Source organism: Scomber scombrus, chromosome 8 (genome assembly GCF_963691925.1).
Source record: "Scomber scombrus chromosome 8, fScoSco1.1, whole genome shotgun sequence".
NCBI lineage: Eukaryota > Metazoa > Chordata > Actinopteri > Scombriformes > Scombridae > Scomber > Scomber scombrus.
Window position 1 is genome coordinate 18,347,105 of NC_084977.1, and position 17,215 is coordinate 18,364,319.

Here is a 17,215-nt window from a genome sequence, read left to right on the forward strand (position 1 = left end):
TACTAAAGACAGCAGAACATGTGTCAGTGTTAGTAAGTAATGGAGGATGGTTATGGGATTAAGGTTCACAAAAGTTCAGTAGTTGAATTTAGTTTTTGTGTTTTTGACCAGGATGAGTTCCGGCGCTGGTTCCTGGCTAAGGTTCGAGTGATGCTGGCCCCGGGGAGCAACCCCTTCCACAGCCTGGAGACCCAGACCACCTCCCCCTCCTCCCCTTCTTCTCCCTCCTGCCCCTTCTCCCCTGACTCCCCGTCACTGGCCAACGGACACACCCCTCACCCCTCTGATAGCAGCCCCGCTGAGGAGCTCATCAGAAGATTCGCCGATTACCAGCCCACACAGGTAGGCTAAAACACTTGTCTCCACAGTATACTGTATTTACACACATACTGAACACAACATTGACAGCAACTACAAACACACCCTGACAGTGAATCTTATAACTAGCTGCCAGTCTAGCAACAGTGCCTCAGTGTCTGTTGAAGTTGACAGAAGGTTTTCCATGTTGTCATGTGTGATTATATCCCAAATTTCCATAATGATAGTGATAACACAATTTGTTAAATGTATCTTACATTGCTATTCTTGTGGTTACTCTCCATTGACCACATTCATTGCATAATGCCTTAACCTAACAAGTTTAACCAAATTTACTGTAGTGTCCTCCATTGATCCAAACATTCAAATTTCCGTTAAAAATGAAGGGGAAATATTGGAATTTTACATGGTGCACTGTCAAACTGCCTGTCGTCGTTTTTTTATTTTAAATGTGCTCTGACTTATTTTCTGGCTTTAAGTGTGTGGACATTACAGTAATGCTTTGCCTGTCCCCCCTGCCCCTCTCCCTCCTGTTTCCCTCAGATTCGCTATTTTACCTTCCATAGCACAAAGTATTATTGGAACGACGAGGTGCAGAACTTTGAGGTTTTAAAGTAAGCATTCTTTGATTTTCTACACAAATGTATTGAGCTATTTTTATACTATTATGCAGCATTTTTTACTGCAGTAGCAATAGGCTAAATAAAGAGCTTATGTGATAAATAGCAATAATGATTACTGTACAGTAATCATTATTGCCTCATATAACTGATGAGTAGCTGTAAAATGGCCAAAACAAGCGTTTGCATAAACAGCTGTAGCCAAGGTTGGACTTGCATTGCTGGCACTGTTAAGTGTTATTAAAAATGTCAAGTTTGTCCCTTGCTGTAACCTATATTCTCCCTACAGTGGCCTGGAAGATCTGCAAGTCAGCTGCTCCACCCTCCACTCGGAGCACAGTGCAGGCCTGACCAGGAACCAGCAGGAGTACAGGTAACATCTGTCTGTAGGATGAATCCAAAACTTGAGATCATTTGTACAACAGTTATACACCTGTTTGCGGTGGAAGGGTAGTCAGGACCATTTGTTACGTTTTCCTAGTGTTGCATATTATATAACAGTAATGCCCTGACAGCATTTTCCTGACACCTTTGAGTAAGTCAGGCCAGATTTCAGCTAGGATTCACCAGAGGAGGAGTGGCCAGGAGAAGGCAGTGTAGATATGTTGAAATGACAATTTATACAGAGCACACTGTTTTTAAAAGCTGCCTAACCTAAGAGTAATCATTGTAACCATCTTGTAAAGTGTTTAGGTTGACAACCTGGAAACCCTGACCCTCATATTACATTGTTGTGTATCTTTGCTTTATTCTGTGTGTTCTTAAAAATGAATGTCTGATTTAAAACACCTTGAACATAGAAACAGTTTGACTTACATGAATGTGGCTCTTGTTTGTTTTACCTCTTGACAGGAAACTGTTCTTCGGAGTGAATGAAATTGCAGTGAAAGTGCCTTCTGTTTTCAAGCTGCTTATCAAAGAGGTATGGCCCAATTGCAGCAGTTGTTTCTCTCATAGTCTGACTTTTCTTTAAATGAAAGACACTTTATCAACTTAGGTGCTCATTCCAGTGTTTTTGCAGGCATATTGGCACAATTAACTGACAGTTGCCTATATACCAGATTATAATGACTTCATTATGAAAAGTTGAGTTCATTATAGTGTGTGATTTCATTTGTGGACTACGGACATTTTTCCTCATTGTCTGAACTTCATTCATTCAAATAGTAGATCTCTGATTGTGTGCTACCAATTTGTTCTAGCTTTTAAAGGTAACTGATTGTTTGTAAAGGATACAATATAACAGTTTGTGCCCTTCAATTAACTATTCAACAAAAGTGCAGACTTTGTGAAACATGCAAAAGGACCAATTTTTCCCAAGTGCCTCAAAGATTGCTGGGAGGGTGGTCTTATCTACATACATTTACATACTTGAGAAGTAATTGATTCAGTTCAAGGAAAGAAACCAATGCTGTGTCCAAATACCCTAAAAAAATACAGATACAGCTTTGCATTATTATGTCTGCATGGAATTAGTCAATTGAGCTCTATTTCTGATGAGTACATAAACCCTAATCCTTCAGGTTCTCTATTAGAAAAAATACATTCGAGCAACTTCAGTAACATAACTGATGCTGGGCATGTGCATGAAACTTAGTTAAATTTCCACAATGCATCATTGGCACTTTTTTCCTTTTAGGCAAGTCCTCAAGCATCTCTGTTTTCAAATGCATCACAGTTTCACCTTCATGCTATCACCTCTGTATTTGCCATACAGGACTAATCTCTCTCTCTGTCTCCTCCTGCAGGTCCTCAATCCTTTCTACATCTTCCAGCTCTTCAGTGTGATCCTGTGGAGTGCCGATGAGTATTACTACTATGCTGTGGCCATTGTTTTCATGTCGGTCATATCCATAGCTACCTCTCTGTACACCATCAAAAAGGTGAGCCCTTCATTAATCAGAGCCATATCAATATTTATTGCAGTTCTGAGTTACGTGGCATTGGAGAGAAATGGGATACATTTTTTGTTCACACACAATTTGACCCTCACATTTCACAGATTGGGACTGCGTTATATTTAATGTCGCTGTAATTTAGATTTTCTGAAACATGTTTTTTGCATATTTTATTCGCATGTTAAGACACATTTATGGCAGCCTACTTAGCTTGTAACTATACATTTTTTTTGCCCTGCTAGCAACGGGGCCAAAGGATGGCAAGGTCGGTTCGCCCATCCACTTCAGAGTTTAGCCATATATTGGTTCATCTGTCCATCCATACGCCTCAACACTTTGATCCAGAGCAAGATATCTCAACAACTAATGGCCAGATTGAAATTTGGTACGAATACTCATGGAGGACAGTTCCAAATGTTTTTTCTGTAGCATCAATTTTAGGCCAAAATGTGAACTTTGTTTGCAAGATATTTCATAATCTGGCAGGTATAGCAGTCTTCAAAACTTAAATAAGTAGCATGTAAGAATTACAGTGGTATTATTTATTATTTATGTGTCAGGGGTGTCTTTATAAAAAAAACCCATTATATCAGTTTATCTTTGTCTCATCTCTGAGGCTGCCACAGAAGTGTGACTCTGCTCTATTTAAAAGTTCAGCAAGTACCAGAGAGAATCACAGGAGCACATAAACACTTGTGTTTGTGTGTGTGTTTGTCCCTGTTGTTTACTGCACACATCCCACAAACTAAACTGCTCTGGTGCAGTCACATTTCTTACGCACCCGTTCAAACCCCAGTGTCACGTCAGACACACTCGCTGTCCCGCTCATGTCTAATCCAGGTGTTTCAGGCTAGCATAAAGGCTCATCTGCACACGGTCTGCTGCCCCTGGCTTCATAGTTCACAAACTCGGATCAAAACATGCTTACAGTCACACAGGTGGTCATTGGTTTCAAGAAGCTGTTTAAAGTATTTCATCCGTTTTCCTTGTTCCCTTTCTCCAGCAATACGTCATGCTTCATGATATGGTGGCAGCTCACAGTATTGTCCGTGTGTCTGTATGCCGAGCCAACAACGGTTTGTCAATATTTTCTTTTTTTGTCCCCCTCTGCATTTTTTGTAGATTTCTTCTTCTTTCTCTTGTGGACTTACCACACAGCATGCATTATTCTATTCAGTTTCCTGCTCTTCTGAAGAGTGATTTCCACAATAAACCTGACCGTAGATCTTCTCCTGTTTCTGTGCTGGGCCAGACTCAATTACACTCTCACCCCACTTTGGCTGTCCTCTAGATGGCTGCTATGGTGGAGAGTTAGAGAGAGAGAGAGAGAGAGAGAGGGAGAGAGAGGGAGAGAGAGGGAGAGAGAGAGAGAGAGAGAGAGAGAGAGAGAGAGAGAGAGAGAGAGAGAGAGGGAGAGAGGGAGAGAGAGGGAGAGAGAGAGAGAGAGAGAGGGAGAGAGGGAGAGAGAGAGAGAGAGAGAGAGAAAAACATTACAACAGAAGTTTGTACACAGTTCATGCATTCATTTACTGCACTGTCCGCTGCTTGTGATGCCTCAGCTTTTTCCCTGCTGCCTAGAGGGGCGTGAGTAATGAGAGATGTGCTGAACAAGACTTTGGGGCTCTAACCGATACACAAAATATCTCCTGTCTCATCCCTCCCCCTCCTCCCCATCCACCATCTGCTACTGTTGGCTCATTTACAGACTTTTCACCTTTCTCAATACTCATCATTTTCAAATTTTTGTCATTACCCACATTGCTCTCTTCCTGTCTGTATTTAATGTTTGCATTTATCCTCTCCAACCCCCTCCCTGGCAGATATTGAAGAGATTTTGTCTACTGACCTGGTGCCTGGTGATGTGATCGTCATCCCCAGCAATGGGACCATAATGCCATGTGACGCCGTGCTGGTCAGCGGCACCTGCATTGTCAATGAAAGCATGCTCACAGGTTAGAGAAGAAATCTGAAAATTTAAGTTTGAGAACTTGGTAACAAGACAATTATTTGGCATATCCCAACCACAGGAGACTCCAAATAACAAAGTGTAAACCTTCCAGAAGCCAGTCCTAATATCAGTTTAACCTCCATCAGGTGAGAGCGTTCCTGTGACAAAGACCAATCTCCCAAACCCGGTCCCAGGTGAGAGGGGGGAGGAGGCTGACAGTGCCTACAGCACAGAGGAGCATAAGAGACACACACTCTTCTGTGGCACCCACGTCATCCAGACCCGCTTCTACACAGGCGAACTGGTCAAGGCTGTGGTGGTCCGCACAGGTAAGAGTTTTTGTGTCCGAGGATGTAATGCTAATGTTTAATTGTCCCTTATGCTTTCTATTTAAACTGTTGCACTATTACAACAATGGGATTTCATATATTTAAATTTGACTGTGAGACATAACTCACTTTATACGAATAGCAACTGAGTGAGCTGTGCTCAATAAAGTCGACTGAAATACATAATAACTTTAAAGAACTACCGATGCTTGGTACAAGAGCAATTCAGCATTGCGGAGTTCAACCATATTAGTTAAATTCAGGATGTCTTATTCTTGGTCATCACAGTTAGGAGACCTGTATCCCTGTCTGAAAGTATAAGTATAAACTTCTCAAAAACTTCACCTAAAACATAACCACTTCTTCACCCAGGTTTCGGCACAGCCAAAGGCCAGCTGGTGCGCTCCATACTTTACCCCAAACCTACCGACTTCAAGCTGTACCGTGACGCCTACCTCTTCCTGTTGTGTCTGGTGGCTGTGGCTGGAATCGGATTTGTCTACTCCATCGTCCTCAGCATCTTGAACAAGGTGATCTAAGTCAACAGAGCAGATTAAACAGATGTTCTGAGTTGCATGGGTCAGAGTTTCTGTACCAAGGTAAAGGAGGTGAACAAGGGAGTATAGCTGTTGCAAAACCAGTTCTTATACCCTCCCATGAAACATTTGATGCACTCTGCTTTTCTGTATCAGCTGCACAATGTAGTTTCAGTTAAATCTCACAGTTAAATTAGTTGACCATTGAACATCCTTTTGTGGCTGATGCTTAAAGGGGAACTATTTTGTTTGTCCTTATTTTCAGTTATATAATATAAAACAGTGGTCTCCAACCCTGCTCCTGGAGAGCTACTGCCCTGCATGTTTTAGGTATCTCCTCACTCTAACTCGTTATCAAGCAGCTGAGGCTCGTCAAAGGGCTTGATAACGAGTTGATTATTAGAATCAGGTGTGTTAGAGTGAGGAGATACCTAAAACATGCAGGGCAGTAGCTCTCCAGGAGTGGTTCATATTAAATGTGGCAAATGTATCAAATAAATACTAAATGTGTGGAAAAGTAATACCTGTGAGCAAAAAGCACCAGCTTTATAGTGAATACTCTGAACACTGGTTTCTACTTTCAACCCGAGCCAGCACTAGCTCTTGACAGCTTTCTGTATATGGTCATCTGCTATATGCACAGCATGTGAGTTTACTGCTCCACTCTGCTAACATCATGGTTTTGGGGGAAGTCATGCCAAGCCATGACTCAAGTTGAGCTGGCATGCTGTTAGTGTTTTTCCATTACACAAAGTAAAATCAGTTGTTTACCTGTTGGAGGTGTGCAGGTAATCTGCAGTTCTTCATCAAACATCATCCTCACTGTGGCTATTTCCGCTTACGATTCCTGCATTATGATCCACTGAACAAAGAGCTCCAAATATCTCCATACATTACGTTAACTTTTTTTAGAACTGCTAATGGCGCTCTGTTAATTCTGTGATGAACACATTTTGTTCTTTACAATAAACGTTTCCCATTATTAAGTCATTTAAAAGCTTTTAAAATGAAGCAGAAAAGTAGGAAATATTGAATTTGCACCGGTGGTACTTAACACCACTCTGATACGGCTGTCCCTTGGCAGGCTTCTGTAAAGCTGGCCAATCAGAACAGAAGAGGGCTCATAGGAAAGGGGCCTGAAAGAGAAACAAACTAAGACTGCCTGTTAGAGACAACTGAGGGGCTTTCATAAAGGGCCAGAATAAGAATAAGAACTGTGAATGATGCAACACATACAGTGTGGTAATACATTTATTGAGTACTGTGTTGAAGAACATGCAAGTGAACTGTTTGAAACAGTACTTTGCATTCTCTGTGAGGCTTGTTGGAGGATTAGCATTAGGCTTCAGACTTGGAGGATCAGTCAGTTTGGATCACCTATTTGGATTTGTGGTTAACATAACAATCAGAGGAAAAATATACCCTAGAGAGACTTTGCTACAGTATACCACACTGTTCAGTTCTTAAGTGGGTTTCATATGCCCAGCAGCCCCTTGAACAAATGAGGGATGATGAACACTGAAGCCCTAACAGTTTAAATTAAGTGCTCATTTACAGTGATAATAAAACATGTAAAAGTTTCACAACCTTTACCTTTCTGCCTGCCCAGGTTCCAGCAAAGACCATCATCATTGAGTCCCTGGACATCATCACCATCACTGTGCCACCTGCGCTGCCAGCTGCCATGACAGCTGGTATTGTGTACGCCCAGCGACGCCTCAAACACATTGGCATTTTCTGCATTAGCCCACAGAGGATTAATATTTGCGGGCAGATCAATCTGGTCTGCTTTGACAAGGTGGGTACTAGCGGTTGTATGATTGCTGTTTTTCGCCAGGCACATAGTCAACACTACTAACCTTCCATATTTAATGAAGAAGAACAGTTTAAAAAGTTAAATATGTAAATGTATGTACGTTTTCAACAGGACGCACACCCAAAAATAAACAGAATTTACAGAAACATAAAGTGATATGAACAGTGGTAGGATGAGAACATTTTGAGTAACCAAGCAATTGGAGTGATGCTGTTGATGTTAAGGTTTGGCAGGTGTCATTTCTTAAGAAGAAGCAACTACTGCCACCTGCCTCTGGTTGTGTGACAATAAAGATTGACATGATTTAATTCAGTTGAATTCAGTTGTATTCTTACATCTGTCTTCCTCCAGACTGGAACTCTTACAGAAGATGGATTAGATTTATGGGGAGTCCAAAGAGTTGAGAATGGCAGGTAAGATTGTTTTTACTCCAGTGTAGTAAATATGTAACTAGCAATCCACGTTGAAGCATTTTGGCTTCATCCCACAAAAGCTGTGTGAAACTTTAGTCATTGTCTTACATTATTTAAATAATCTCCTTGCTGATGGTCTCTTTCACTTATGTTTGTTATGTTCTGCAATTTACATTAAACTGAAAATGATAAGTAAATGCTCTGAACCCTTGAAAATGCTAAAATTCCTCTGAGCATAGTGATGATTGGTATTGTTTCAAAAAGACAGCCAATCCTTAAATCCTTAACCAATTACTACATCTGCATTTCTTGGTGAATCTTAAACTAATTCTCACATATTGCAGTAATGTTGAATGATTTGCCCCCCCCAAATTGAGAATGATAATTATTGATTGTGTGATCATAATTTATGTTTCTTTGTCTTGAATCAGTCAAAATGTAACCATAATCGTGCAGTGTTGTACTAGTAGTTTTCACACAGTACATGAGGATGAGATCTCCATATTTATTTGTCTCAGCAAAACTTTTTTCTGTCCATGTTCATCATCTGTTTGTCCTGCGTCTCCAGTTTCCACCTGTCAGAGGAAAATGCCTACAAGGAGAATCTGGTCAAGACCCAGTTTGTGGCTTGCATGGCCACCTGCCACTCTCTCACCAAAATAGAGGGCCAGCTGTCTGGAGACCCATTGGACCTCAAAATGTTTGAGGCTACAGGCTGGGTAAGTTGCTCTGTATCTTCCCAAAAGCATAATTATGGCAAGACTAGAAACACAACAGTGGCAATGTCAACAAGGGATTCTGTTACATGCTCATTTTTCTGATCCCTACCAAAACCTTTGTATGCCCAGATCCTGGAGGAGGCCACTGAGGAGGAAACATCTCTTCACAACCGTATCATGCCAACTGTGGTTCGACCCCCAAAGCAGCTGTTGCCCCCAGAACCTGCCGTATCCCCAGAACAGGACATGGTACGTGCAGAACTCACTTGTTTAACAAGATAACAAAAGGTCTTCACTGAAAACCAGCATATTCGTATTCCTCAGTGTAACACAGATAGACACTACAGTCATGGCAATACAACAGCTACATTATTAACAAATTTGAATTATGGGTTTGTTATTGACATATAGTTTTTCCTCAACTTATCCCACTTTACTCTTGTCATTCTAGGAACTTTATGAGCTGTCGGTAAGTAGTTGGCTTTCTTTTTTTTTAAATGCACTCAACAAATTCCTCTTTTTTACCTGTTCAACTGTTCAGCCTGGCCCCTTCTCTCAAAAGCACTTTAAGACTAGATGATCTTAGCCCATAGATTTATAAACGGACCAAGATGGGAAAAAGATCATCTTAGCCTTAAGAAGCTTTTGGGCATCAGGCGATCACTTGTAAAGAACTGTAAAATCAATAAATAATTTCAATTGTTAATGTCGGACATTTCATTTAGATTTAATTTTAAATTCCGGCTTTTAAAGAATATTGTCAGTCTTAGTGAGAGAATCTAATTTGTGTAGAGTTCATGATTTTGTCAACCGAGCACTTATTTCATTTTGTGTTATATCTGTATATATCTGTATATTATCTGTATATTTTATGTCATTGTTTTTGAATGAATCCGTTCAATGTTGTTGATGATGTTATCATATGTTTGTGTGTGCATGTGCAGTCAGCGTATGAGATAGGTATCGTGCGCCAGTTCCCTTTTTCCTCAGCACTCCAGAGGATGAGTGTGGTGGCTCGTCTGCTGGGGGAAAAACGTATGGATGCCTACATGAAGGGGGCACCAGAGGTGGTGGCGAGTCTCTGCAAGAAAGAGACAGGTGAGATGTCAAATTACTGGAATTGTTATGGTGGTACATTTAACTGAAACCCACTCAGCTGCTAAAGCGGTGAGATTTAGCAGTACATCAAAGTATAATGAGAACCAGTGAGTTTTGTTTCTTTTTCTTCAGTTCTGCTTATTTGTTAGTTACTCTCTCAAAAACGGCTTTCCTGTTGGTATGGGGATTTGGACAACATGTCAAGTACCTTGTGATTAGTTCAGGTTGCAGAACTGGATTAACAATGTTACAAGTGCTTACAATGGTTTCTATGTTTTGGCTGAAAATAGTAGTTCATTGTAAGGCATTGAAGCAAACTATTGATCCAATTAGGCAACTTCCACCAAAACAGATTCTCTACTTTTTTTTCTCCACCCCTCACACTACTTTCATCCAATCCTGGTATAACCAATATTTTAATACTGTAAGCCCAAGACTTATTAGCTTGTTTTTGCCATGCAAGTGGTGGCCAGATTCTTGTAAACAGCCTCCTACCACTGACCAAAGCATTTAAAGACATAGAAGTTGAATGAGTCTCTACTGCTGTTACTGCTCTTCTATGACTTTACTTATTTCTCCACTTTCTCCCTGTCTCTTTGCAGTGCCAGACAATTTTGCAGAGATTTTGGAAAGCTATACCAAGCAGGGTTTCAGGGTCATAGCTCTGGCTCACCGTCGTCTTGAATCGAAAGTCTCCTGGCACAAAGCCCAGAACATCAGCAGGTAGTGTATACTGTGGATATTGTTGTCTGTGACCTTTTGATTTTAAAGCTCAGGATTATTGCTGCTCTTTTAGCATGCTTCAATCAAACAGTGACACACCCACGTTGCTGGGTTGACGGGCCTCTTGTGTACTCAAAATGTTTAAATGAATAATAACTTACGCTAAACAATATAATAATTTGGAGCAATAGTATGTGGCTCCCAAATACTTTTTTGAAGGTTTTTGGACTTGGTTTATAAGTAAGAATGTATATGCATCTTCCTCTGAACTAGGGATCACATTGAGAAAAACATGGAGTTCCTGGGTCTGATCATCATGCAGAACAAGCTGAAAGCAGAAACCCCAGCAGTACTGCAAGATCTCCACCGAGCCAACATCCGCACTGTCATGGTTACCGGTGAGAACATGCTCACATATATGAACATATACACATAGGGCCTGATTTACTAAGATCCCAAATAGTGGGTACTAAATTAGGTGTGCACTGAAATAGATTGCGCGTCTCGTTTGCGTGCGTTTTGCGGGTGATCGACTAAGAATAACTGCGTAAGTGAAAACAGGTGCAACAGGGTGGAGACAGCAGTATTTAAACGAGGGTTTTGCGTATCTTTATGGAGAGTTTGGACGAGCAGAAAGACAGAAAACAGAAAACATCTCACACTGAAGCTGAAAATGATTTATGATCAACAAACATTAGATGCTTTTTCTGGGCAAGCCTTTCTCTCTGCAACCTGTTGATTTTTTTGTATTTTTTTTCCAAACTCAATCACCTCCCCCTTCATTTGATATTGAGCAGGGGTTTTCAAAGCAATTATATTAGAGTGGCATAAAAAAACACATAAAGCTTTGTTTGTTTTCTAACTTGGTACTGTGTCATCATCCTAGTCTATCGCTATCGATAGGCTGCTTTGGGTAGTCAAAAAAAAGTCATTTTACCGGTATGTTAGTGGTTTGAAATGGAATATGATTAAGGAAAAATCTGTGTAAATAAAGCAGAAAAATGCTTACTCATTCGTTTTGCAGGTGACAACATGCTGACAGCAATCTCGGTGGCTCGAGACTGTGGAATGATCCCTCCTCAGGACACAGTTATAATTGCAGATGCCCTACCCCCCCATGACGGACAGGCCGCCAAAATCACCTGGAGATACGCCGACAAACCAAGCAAGACATCTCGCCTGGAGGTGAGGCGATAAGGCAAATGAATACTTACACCAACACAAAACATACACACGTCTGCATTCAGCAATGGGGTGAAAAAACAATTTTACCCATTGTTCGCAACAATGCATACCACAAAATGTTATTCCTGGCAGGGAGGAAAGCCTCTGAAACTGAATCCAGGTTGTTTGGGGGCCGCTGAAACAGTAATCACAACACGGCATGTGAAATAGCTTTAGAAAGGTTGCTTTCAGAGCCAAAGTGTCCCATAGCACCTATTCAGCAGGAAGGAACATAACTTTCCTGCCATTTCCTTTTATTGTTGGTCCAACAAAAGGCAAAACAAACTTTGCCAATATTAGTAGGTGGTTTGATACTTTCTCTGACAGAAGGGTTTTTTGTCCACAAAAAGAAAAGAAGAAGCTACACTTGTTGTCTTCAAAGCCGTGCTGTCACAGCAGTGACATCCATACCAATGTTCAAACAATGGATATCAGTCAGTTATACCAGCAGTTTACAGATGAGATGAGCACACAGGGGATTTTAACCCTAAGATAATTTAAAAGTATTCATTTAAACTTGCTTTGCTTGCTGCGACAAAACAAACGTTAATTAAAATTTGCAATCTCAATCTCTTTTAGAGATAATTTTAGTCTTGTGTTAGGACATGCATTTGCTCATATATTTTGTATTATTACTGTGTAACCATTAAAAAGTTGAAGCCCTTGGATGATATAATTCATTTCAATACAGCAGTTGAATGATAAGGTAATAGTTGTTGACACTGTCTGAGAGGTTGATGCAACAAACTAGTTATTGAAGCTACCATATATTGGTATTTTCCATTGTTTTGATTCTGATCCATCATTTTATTTCATTAAAGGAAGTAAACATCAGCCTGGAGGACGTGTGTCACGTAGACGAGCCCAAAAGGCAAGAGCTGTACCACTTTGCTATGAATGGAAAATCATTTGCGGTCATTGAAGAGCATTTCACCGACATGCTTCAAAAGGTATGAGGTCTCTTAAATGAGGTTGGACATCTCTTTTCATTAACTGGAGCAGAAATATTCAAGTTGCAGCTACTTTTCTTTGATGACGGTTGTAATAATACGTAATGTCTATTATGATCATGTGCTCTGCCCTGTAGCTGGTGCTGCACGGGACAGTGTTTGCAAGAATGGCACCGGATCAGAAAACCCAGCTCATTGAGGCGCTGCAGGGTGTAGAGTGAGTATTCATGTCCAACATATGACTTTGAAAGTCAAGTTTTCCAAAGTTCATTGCAGTTGTATTACCTGCAGAAGTGTTAGAAGTTAAATGTAACCAAAGAATTCAAACATAAGTGGCTGAAAACGTGAGGTTTGAAACTGTGTGAGATTTTAAATGTAAAATATGGGACGATTGAGCACAGTCTCTGATTTTTATTTGTCTCTCACAGCTACTTTGTGGGTATGTGCGGAGACGGAGCAAACGACTGCGGGGTATGTAGTGCCACCATGCAAATAAATGTTTGACTGACACATTGAAATGGACATAAATTGATACCGGTTAGTACATATGCTATCTTTCTTTCTTCCTTCATCCAGGCTTTAAAGAGGGCTCATGGTGGCATCTCTCTGTCAGAGCTTGAGGCCTCTGTAGCCTCTCCCTTCACCTCCAGGACGCCTAACATCTCCTGTGTCCCCAGCCTCATCAGGTTTTCTTTATTTGCATACTATACAATATATACGTACATCATAAAAAATAGAAATGGTCAAAGTGAGCTACAGTAGTAACCCTTTCAGGTTACATCTTCCTTCAACTCATCTCACCACATAACAGTTGAATATATTAATTGTAATTATATTATTATGCTGATTATTTGAGATGCCAAGATTTTTGAATATTGTGTCTTGAAATTGATTTAAAGTTCCAACATTTTAATTTACCAAATTTAAGGTTAGGGTTAGGGAAAGCTTTTAGATTTCTTGATTTTTAAGTGTTTGTGTGTTTTTAGAGATGCTTGACATGAATTTTACTTGTCGTCTTATGGGTTTTTATGTTGTCTTTCTTTATTTACCAGGGAGGGCCGTGCTGCTCTTATCACCTCCTTCTGTGTGTTCAAGTTCATGGCCCTCTACAGCATCATCCAGTATATCAGTGTCACTCTCCTTTACTCTGTACGTAATTCTGCTTGCACAATAATTAGCACCAGTAGAGTTCATCAGAAATACAGTAAATGCCATGTAGACTTCACTCAACAAAGTCTCTGATCTGTACTTTTTTTTCCTTCTTAGATTCTTAGTAACCTTGGAGACTTCCAGTTCCTCTTCATTGACATTGCCATCATCCTCCTCATTGTCTTTACCAGTAAGTATAAGATACATTAAGTAACAAATATAAGGTTTTTTTTAACCATTGCTTTTTTTATCTGAACATTCCTGCGCCACCTCTCCCTCCTCAGTGAGTCTGAACCCAGCGTGGAAAGAGCTGGTGTCACGTCGTCCCCCATCAGGTCTGATCTCAGGGCCTCTGCTGTTCTCTGTGCTGACCCAGATCCTCATCTGCTTGGGCTTCCAGACCATTACATTCCTTTGGGTCCGACAGCAGCCCTGGTACATGGTCTGGACACCGCTTTCCGAGTGAGTACTTTCTGTCATTACGGAGGAACTGCAGCCATCTCAACATGATTGTTACCATGCTTTTTAAATGTGAAATAGCTCAGTTTGTGGGCAATGATCAGGGACATAGAGACTGCTCTTAAGCAAGCAAGCATGTAATGAATATTACATTTAAATCAATCTTGTACATCTAGAAATGATTTGTTTGTGCACAGGCAAATTTAGATTCCTGTATTTTGACTGCGGACTAAACATATTCTTTGACTCCTCTCTCCCAGTGTCTGCAACCATTCATCACACATTAACATGTCTGACCTCAACAACACAGAAGTGGACGACCACAACATCAAAAATTATGAGAACACCAGCCTCTTTTATGTGTCCTGCTTCCAGTATCTCATTGTTGCCATTGTCTTCTCAAAGGGCAAACCATTCAGACAGCCTAGTTACAAAAATTGTAAGTAACTTGCTTAACACAAATAAATCTGTCCTAAAGTGGTACAAATGTACTTTATGTATTTTAAATTTGTGTTTTTTTTATTGCTTTCCACAGGGCCTTTTGTGCTATCTGCTGTGGGTTTGTACGCTTTCCTGCTGTTCATCATGTTCCATCCTATTGAAAGCATTGATGAGTTTCTAGAGGTAAGAGGAGCTCGAGAAACACACATTTACTCAGCGCTGGTTTAAAGTGTAGCTTTTTTTCATCACTGCTGAGCATTGTAGTATCTTTTTTTTCTTTTCTTTCAATTTACGGCCAAGTCCATGATTTCATGAAGACGTGAATTAAACAAGGCTGTCCTGCTAATTATAACTTGGTGAGCTTTCATTGATGTTTAGTGTTTTTGTGTCCCTCTCTCTCTGTACAGATTGTTTGTGTTCCATTTGAATGGAGGCTAAAACTCTCCCTGATCATCTTAGTCAATGCTGCTGTGTCTGTTTTGGTAGAGGTAAGACACACATGTAATCACGTGGTAACAATAGATCCTTTTCTCATATCCAGTTTTTGTTTTCTCATGCAGTGTGCTCATCTTTGTGTCATTTAGCTGGACAGCAGGATCAATGTTGTGTTGAAAAGAAATTTTGTCATAAAATGAAAATATTTTTGTGCTTGAGGAGACGCTCTATGGTATCTGTAGGAGTTAACACTTAAGTATGTGATAGTGTTTTTTTTTTTTTTTTCAAATTCATTTTTAGTAAAACTATTTACATTTCAGGCTTTTTTCTCTAATTTGTGGATAGGCCGATGTTATAACTTATTTCTGCATAGCTTCATGATAGTAGATAGTTTATTCTGGCCTGCCACACTCTTCCTTCCTAATAGCTGGCTGCCCTTCCATACATGCACTGCTTAGCAGACACCCTAGAAGGCACCATTTTCTAAATTACCAGTGCAAACTCCTTTAACCTTTTCAGTGAATTAAAAAAACAACCTAAATCATTTTACACAAAATCAAAAAATGACACCCAAGTTTTCAATATTTTAAAACAATGTTAACCGAGCACTTTCTTCTCACTAATTTTGTGTAATTTCTTTTTTTGTCAAAGTTTTAACCTCTTATATGATGATTAACGCACAACCTTGTGGAAGAAAAATATTTCCACACATGATTTTTTTAAAGCCTCTGATACAATGTGACTGCAAAAACAATTGAAGACCTCTGTGCAAAAAATAGCACAGCTATTAGTTATGTGAAATCAAATTAGCCTCTCTGTAATTCTTTCCCCTGCCCACTGCGCTATTCCATAGACCTTCATCATTGACATCGTCTTATGGAAGCTTGTGTTCAGCCGAGACAAACAGGGCAGCTTTGGCGACACTCCTGCCACCCCGACACCACAGGTTGGGAAAATCTGACACCTTGTTCTATAGCCCTTTCATTTTCCTCTTGTGTGGTGTTCACTCTCTCTGTCCCTACTTCTTTTCTCTGATGTTGCAGACCGCACCTTTCTATTGTAACCTCTAACCAAGACATGCATGTGATGGACTTAAGTCTCATATTATCTGTCCTCTCCCTCTCATGCACTGCTCATGGGCACTCAGTTCATGCTTGATAACAGTTACAGATTTACTTCAAAAAACTTTAGAGTTAAGCTGTTCTTAAATAAAAGTATTTTAGTGAAGATATTTTTGTTGAAGTTGAAGCTGTTTCCAGATTGAGCGCTGATGATTATCACTGTTGATGATTAACACATTTTACAGTAGGTAAGAGATCAAATAAGTGGCGTTATGACTGGAACATTATTCATCTAATTTAAAGCTGGTTGGGAAAATCAAATGAGGAATGCACTTGCATTCTTTACACTTAAGTATACTTAAACTTGTCAAACAGCCTAATGATTGATACCTTTTCAAAATTGGTGCATCTGTTGATGGGTTGAAAACCTGGCAATTGGAATAAGGGGTAGGATTAGATGGAAAGTTGTATGAGATTTGATGGTGGAGTTAATATAAGAATCTGGTCCCACAATACAAATCCAGGCATAATTTAAAACAACTTCAACCTTTTATCTGTGAATTTGGTGACATTTAAGTGCAATATAATGAATTTGGCGTTAATTCAGTTCAGCTTCATATCAATGTTGCTTCAATATACTGTAGATAACAATTAGATTTTTATGGTGTGATATGCTACCATGCACATGTATCTGTAACACTGCAAACATTTATGTTGGAGAACTTTTTTTTAAAAATTACAGTTTCTGTCCATAAATATACAAATGTGGCCAGTTATTATTCTCCCTCTTGAAAATTTTAATTGCTCAAACTGATTCAAGGCTTCGATATGTCCCATTGCTTTTGTTTTCTAGAAGTATGAGTGCTTGTTAGCTCTTCTCCTTCCGTCTACTGCTCCTCCAGTTCGACTGGCCTTAATAAGCTCTATTTGCTGCACTTGTCTGTTAGCTTCCCTAGCTAATTATCTCAGATGACACTGTCAGTGGTTCCCATGAAGTACAGTATGTTTGAATTTGAAGCAGGCTAACCTAATTGCCTTTTCCATATATAATGTTAATGACAAAATTTACTTGTATATT

The 17,215-nt window shown here is 39.9% G+C and overlaps 1 protein-coding gene across 2 annotated transcripts in view; it reads left to right on the plus strand.

Annotated features, from left to right (window-relative positions):
• Positions 1 to 17,215, plus strand: part of atp13a3 (ATPase 13A3) — a 35,722-nt gene that overhangs the window by 12,544 nt on the left and 5,963 nt on the right. The window contains exons 5-33 of one of the 2 annotated variants that reach the window (XM_062423769.1): positions 112 to 342; positions 862 to 932; positions 1,228 to 1,311; positions 1,791 to 1,860; positions 2,687 to 2,821; positions 3,840 to 3,912; positions 4,657 to 4,788; positions 4,931 to 5,113; positions 5,486 to 5,643; positions 7,259 to 7,447; positions 7,817 to 7,878; positions 8,447 to 8,597; positions 8,727 to 8,846; positions 9,049 to 9,066; positions 9,542 to 9,695; positions 10,298 to 10,418; positions 10,692 to 10,816; positions 11,443 to 11,603; positions 12,464 to 12,592; positions 12,730 to 12,809; positions 13,021 to 13,063; positions 13,169 to 13,278; positions 13,645 to 13,741; positions 13,859 to 13,931; positions 14,026 to 14,203; positions 14,461 to 14,639; positions 14,736 to 14,824; positions 15,049 to 15,129; positions 15,930 to 16,022. In XM_062423769.1, coding sequence (XP_062279753.1) covers positions 112 to 342; positions 862 to 932; positions 1,228 to 1,311; positions 1,791 to 1,860; positions 2,687 to 2,821; positions 3,840 to 3,912; positions 4,657 to 4,788; positions 4,931 to 5,113; positions 5,486 to 5,643; positions 7,259 to 7,447; positions 7,817 to 7,878; positions 8,447 to 8,597; positions 8,727 to 8,846; positions 9,049 to 9,066; positions 9,542 to 9,695; positions 10,298 to 10,418; positions 10,692 to 10,816; positions 11,443 to 11,603; positions 12,464 to 12,592; positions 12,730 to 12,809; positions 13,021 to 13,063; positions 13,169 to 13,278; positions 13,645 to 13,741; positions 13,859 to 13,931; positions 14,026 to 14,203; positions 14,461 to 14,639; positions 14,736 to 14,824; positions 15,049 to 15,129; positions 15,930 to 16,022 — 3,390 coding nt within the window. The remainder of the gene's footprint in view (positions 1 to 111; positions 343 to 861; positions 933 to 1,227; positions 1,312 to 1,790; positions 1,861 to 2,686; positions 2,822 to 3,839; positions 3,913 to 4,656; positions 4,789 to 4,930; positions 5,114 to 5,485; positions 5,644 to 7,258; positions 7,448 to 7,816; positions 7,879 to 8,446; positions 8,598 to 8,726; positions 8,847 to 9,048; positions 9,067 to 9,541; positions 9,696 to 10,297; positions 10,419 to 10,691; positions 10,817 to 11,442; positions 11,604 to 12,463; positions 12,593 to 12,729; positions 12,810 to 13,020; positions 13,064 to 13,168; positions 13,279 to 13,644; positions 13,742 to 13,858; positions 13,932 to 14,025; positions 14,204 to 14,460; positions 14,640 to 14,735; positions 14,825 to 15,048; positions 15,130 to 15,929; positions 16,023 to 17,215) is intronic. The other variant, XM_062423770.1, reaches the window with a different exon arrangement.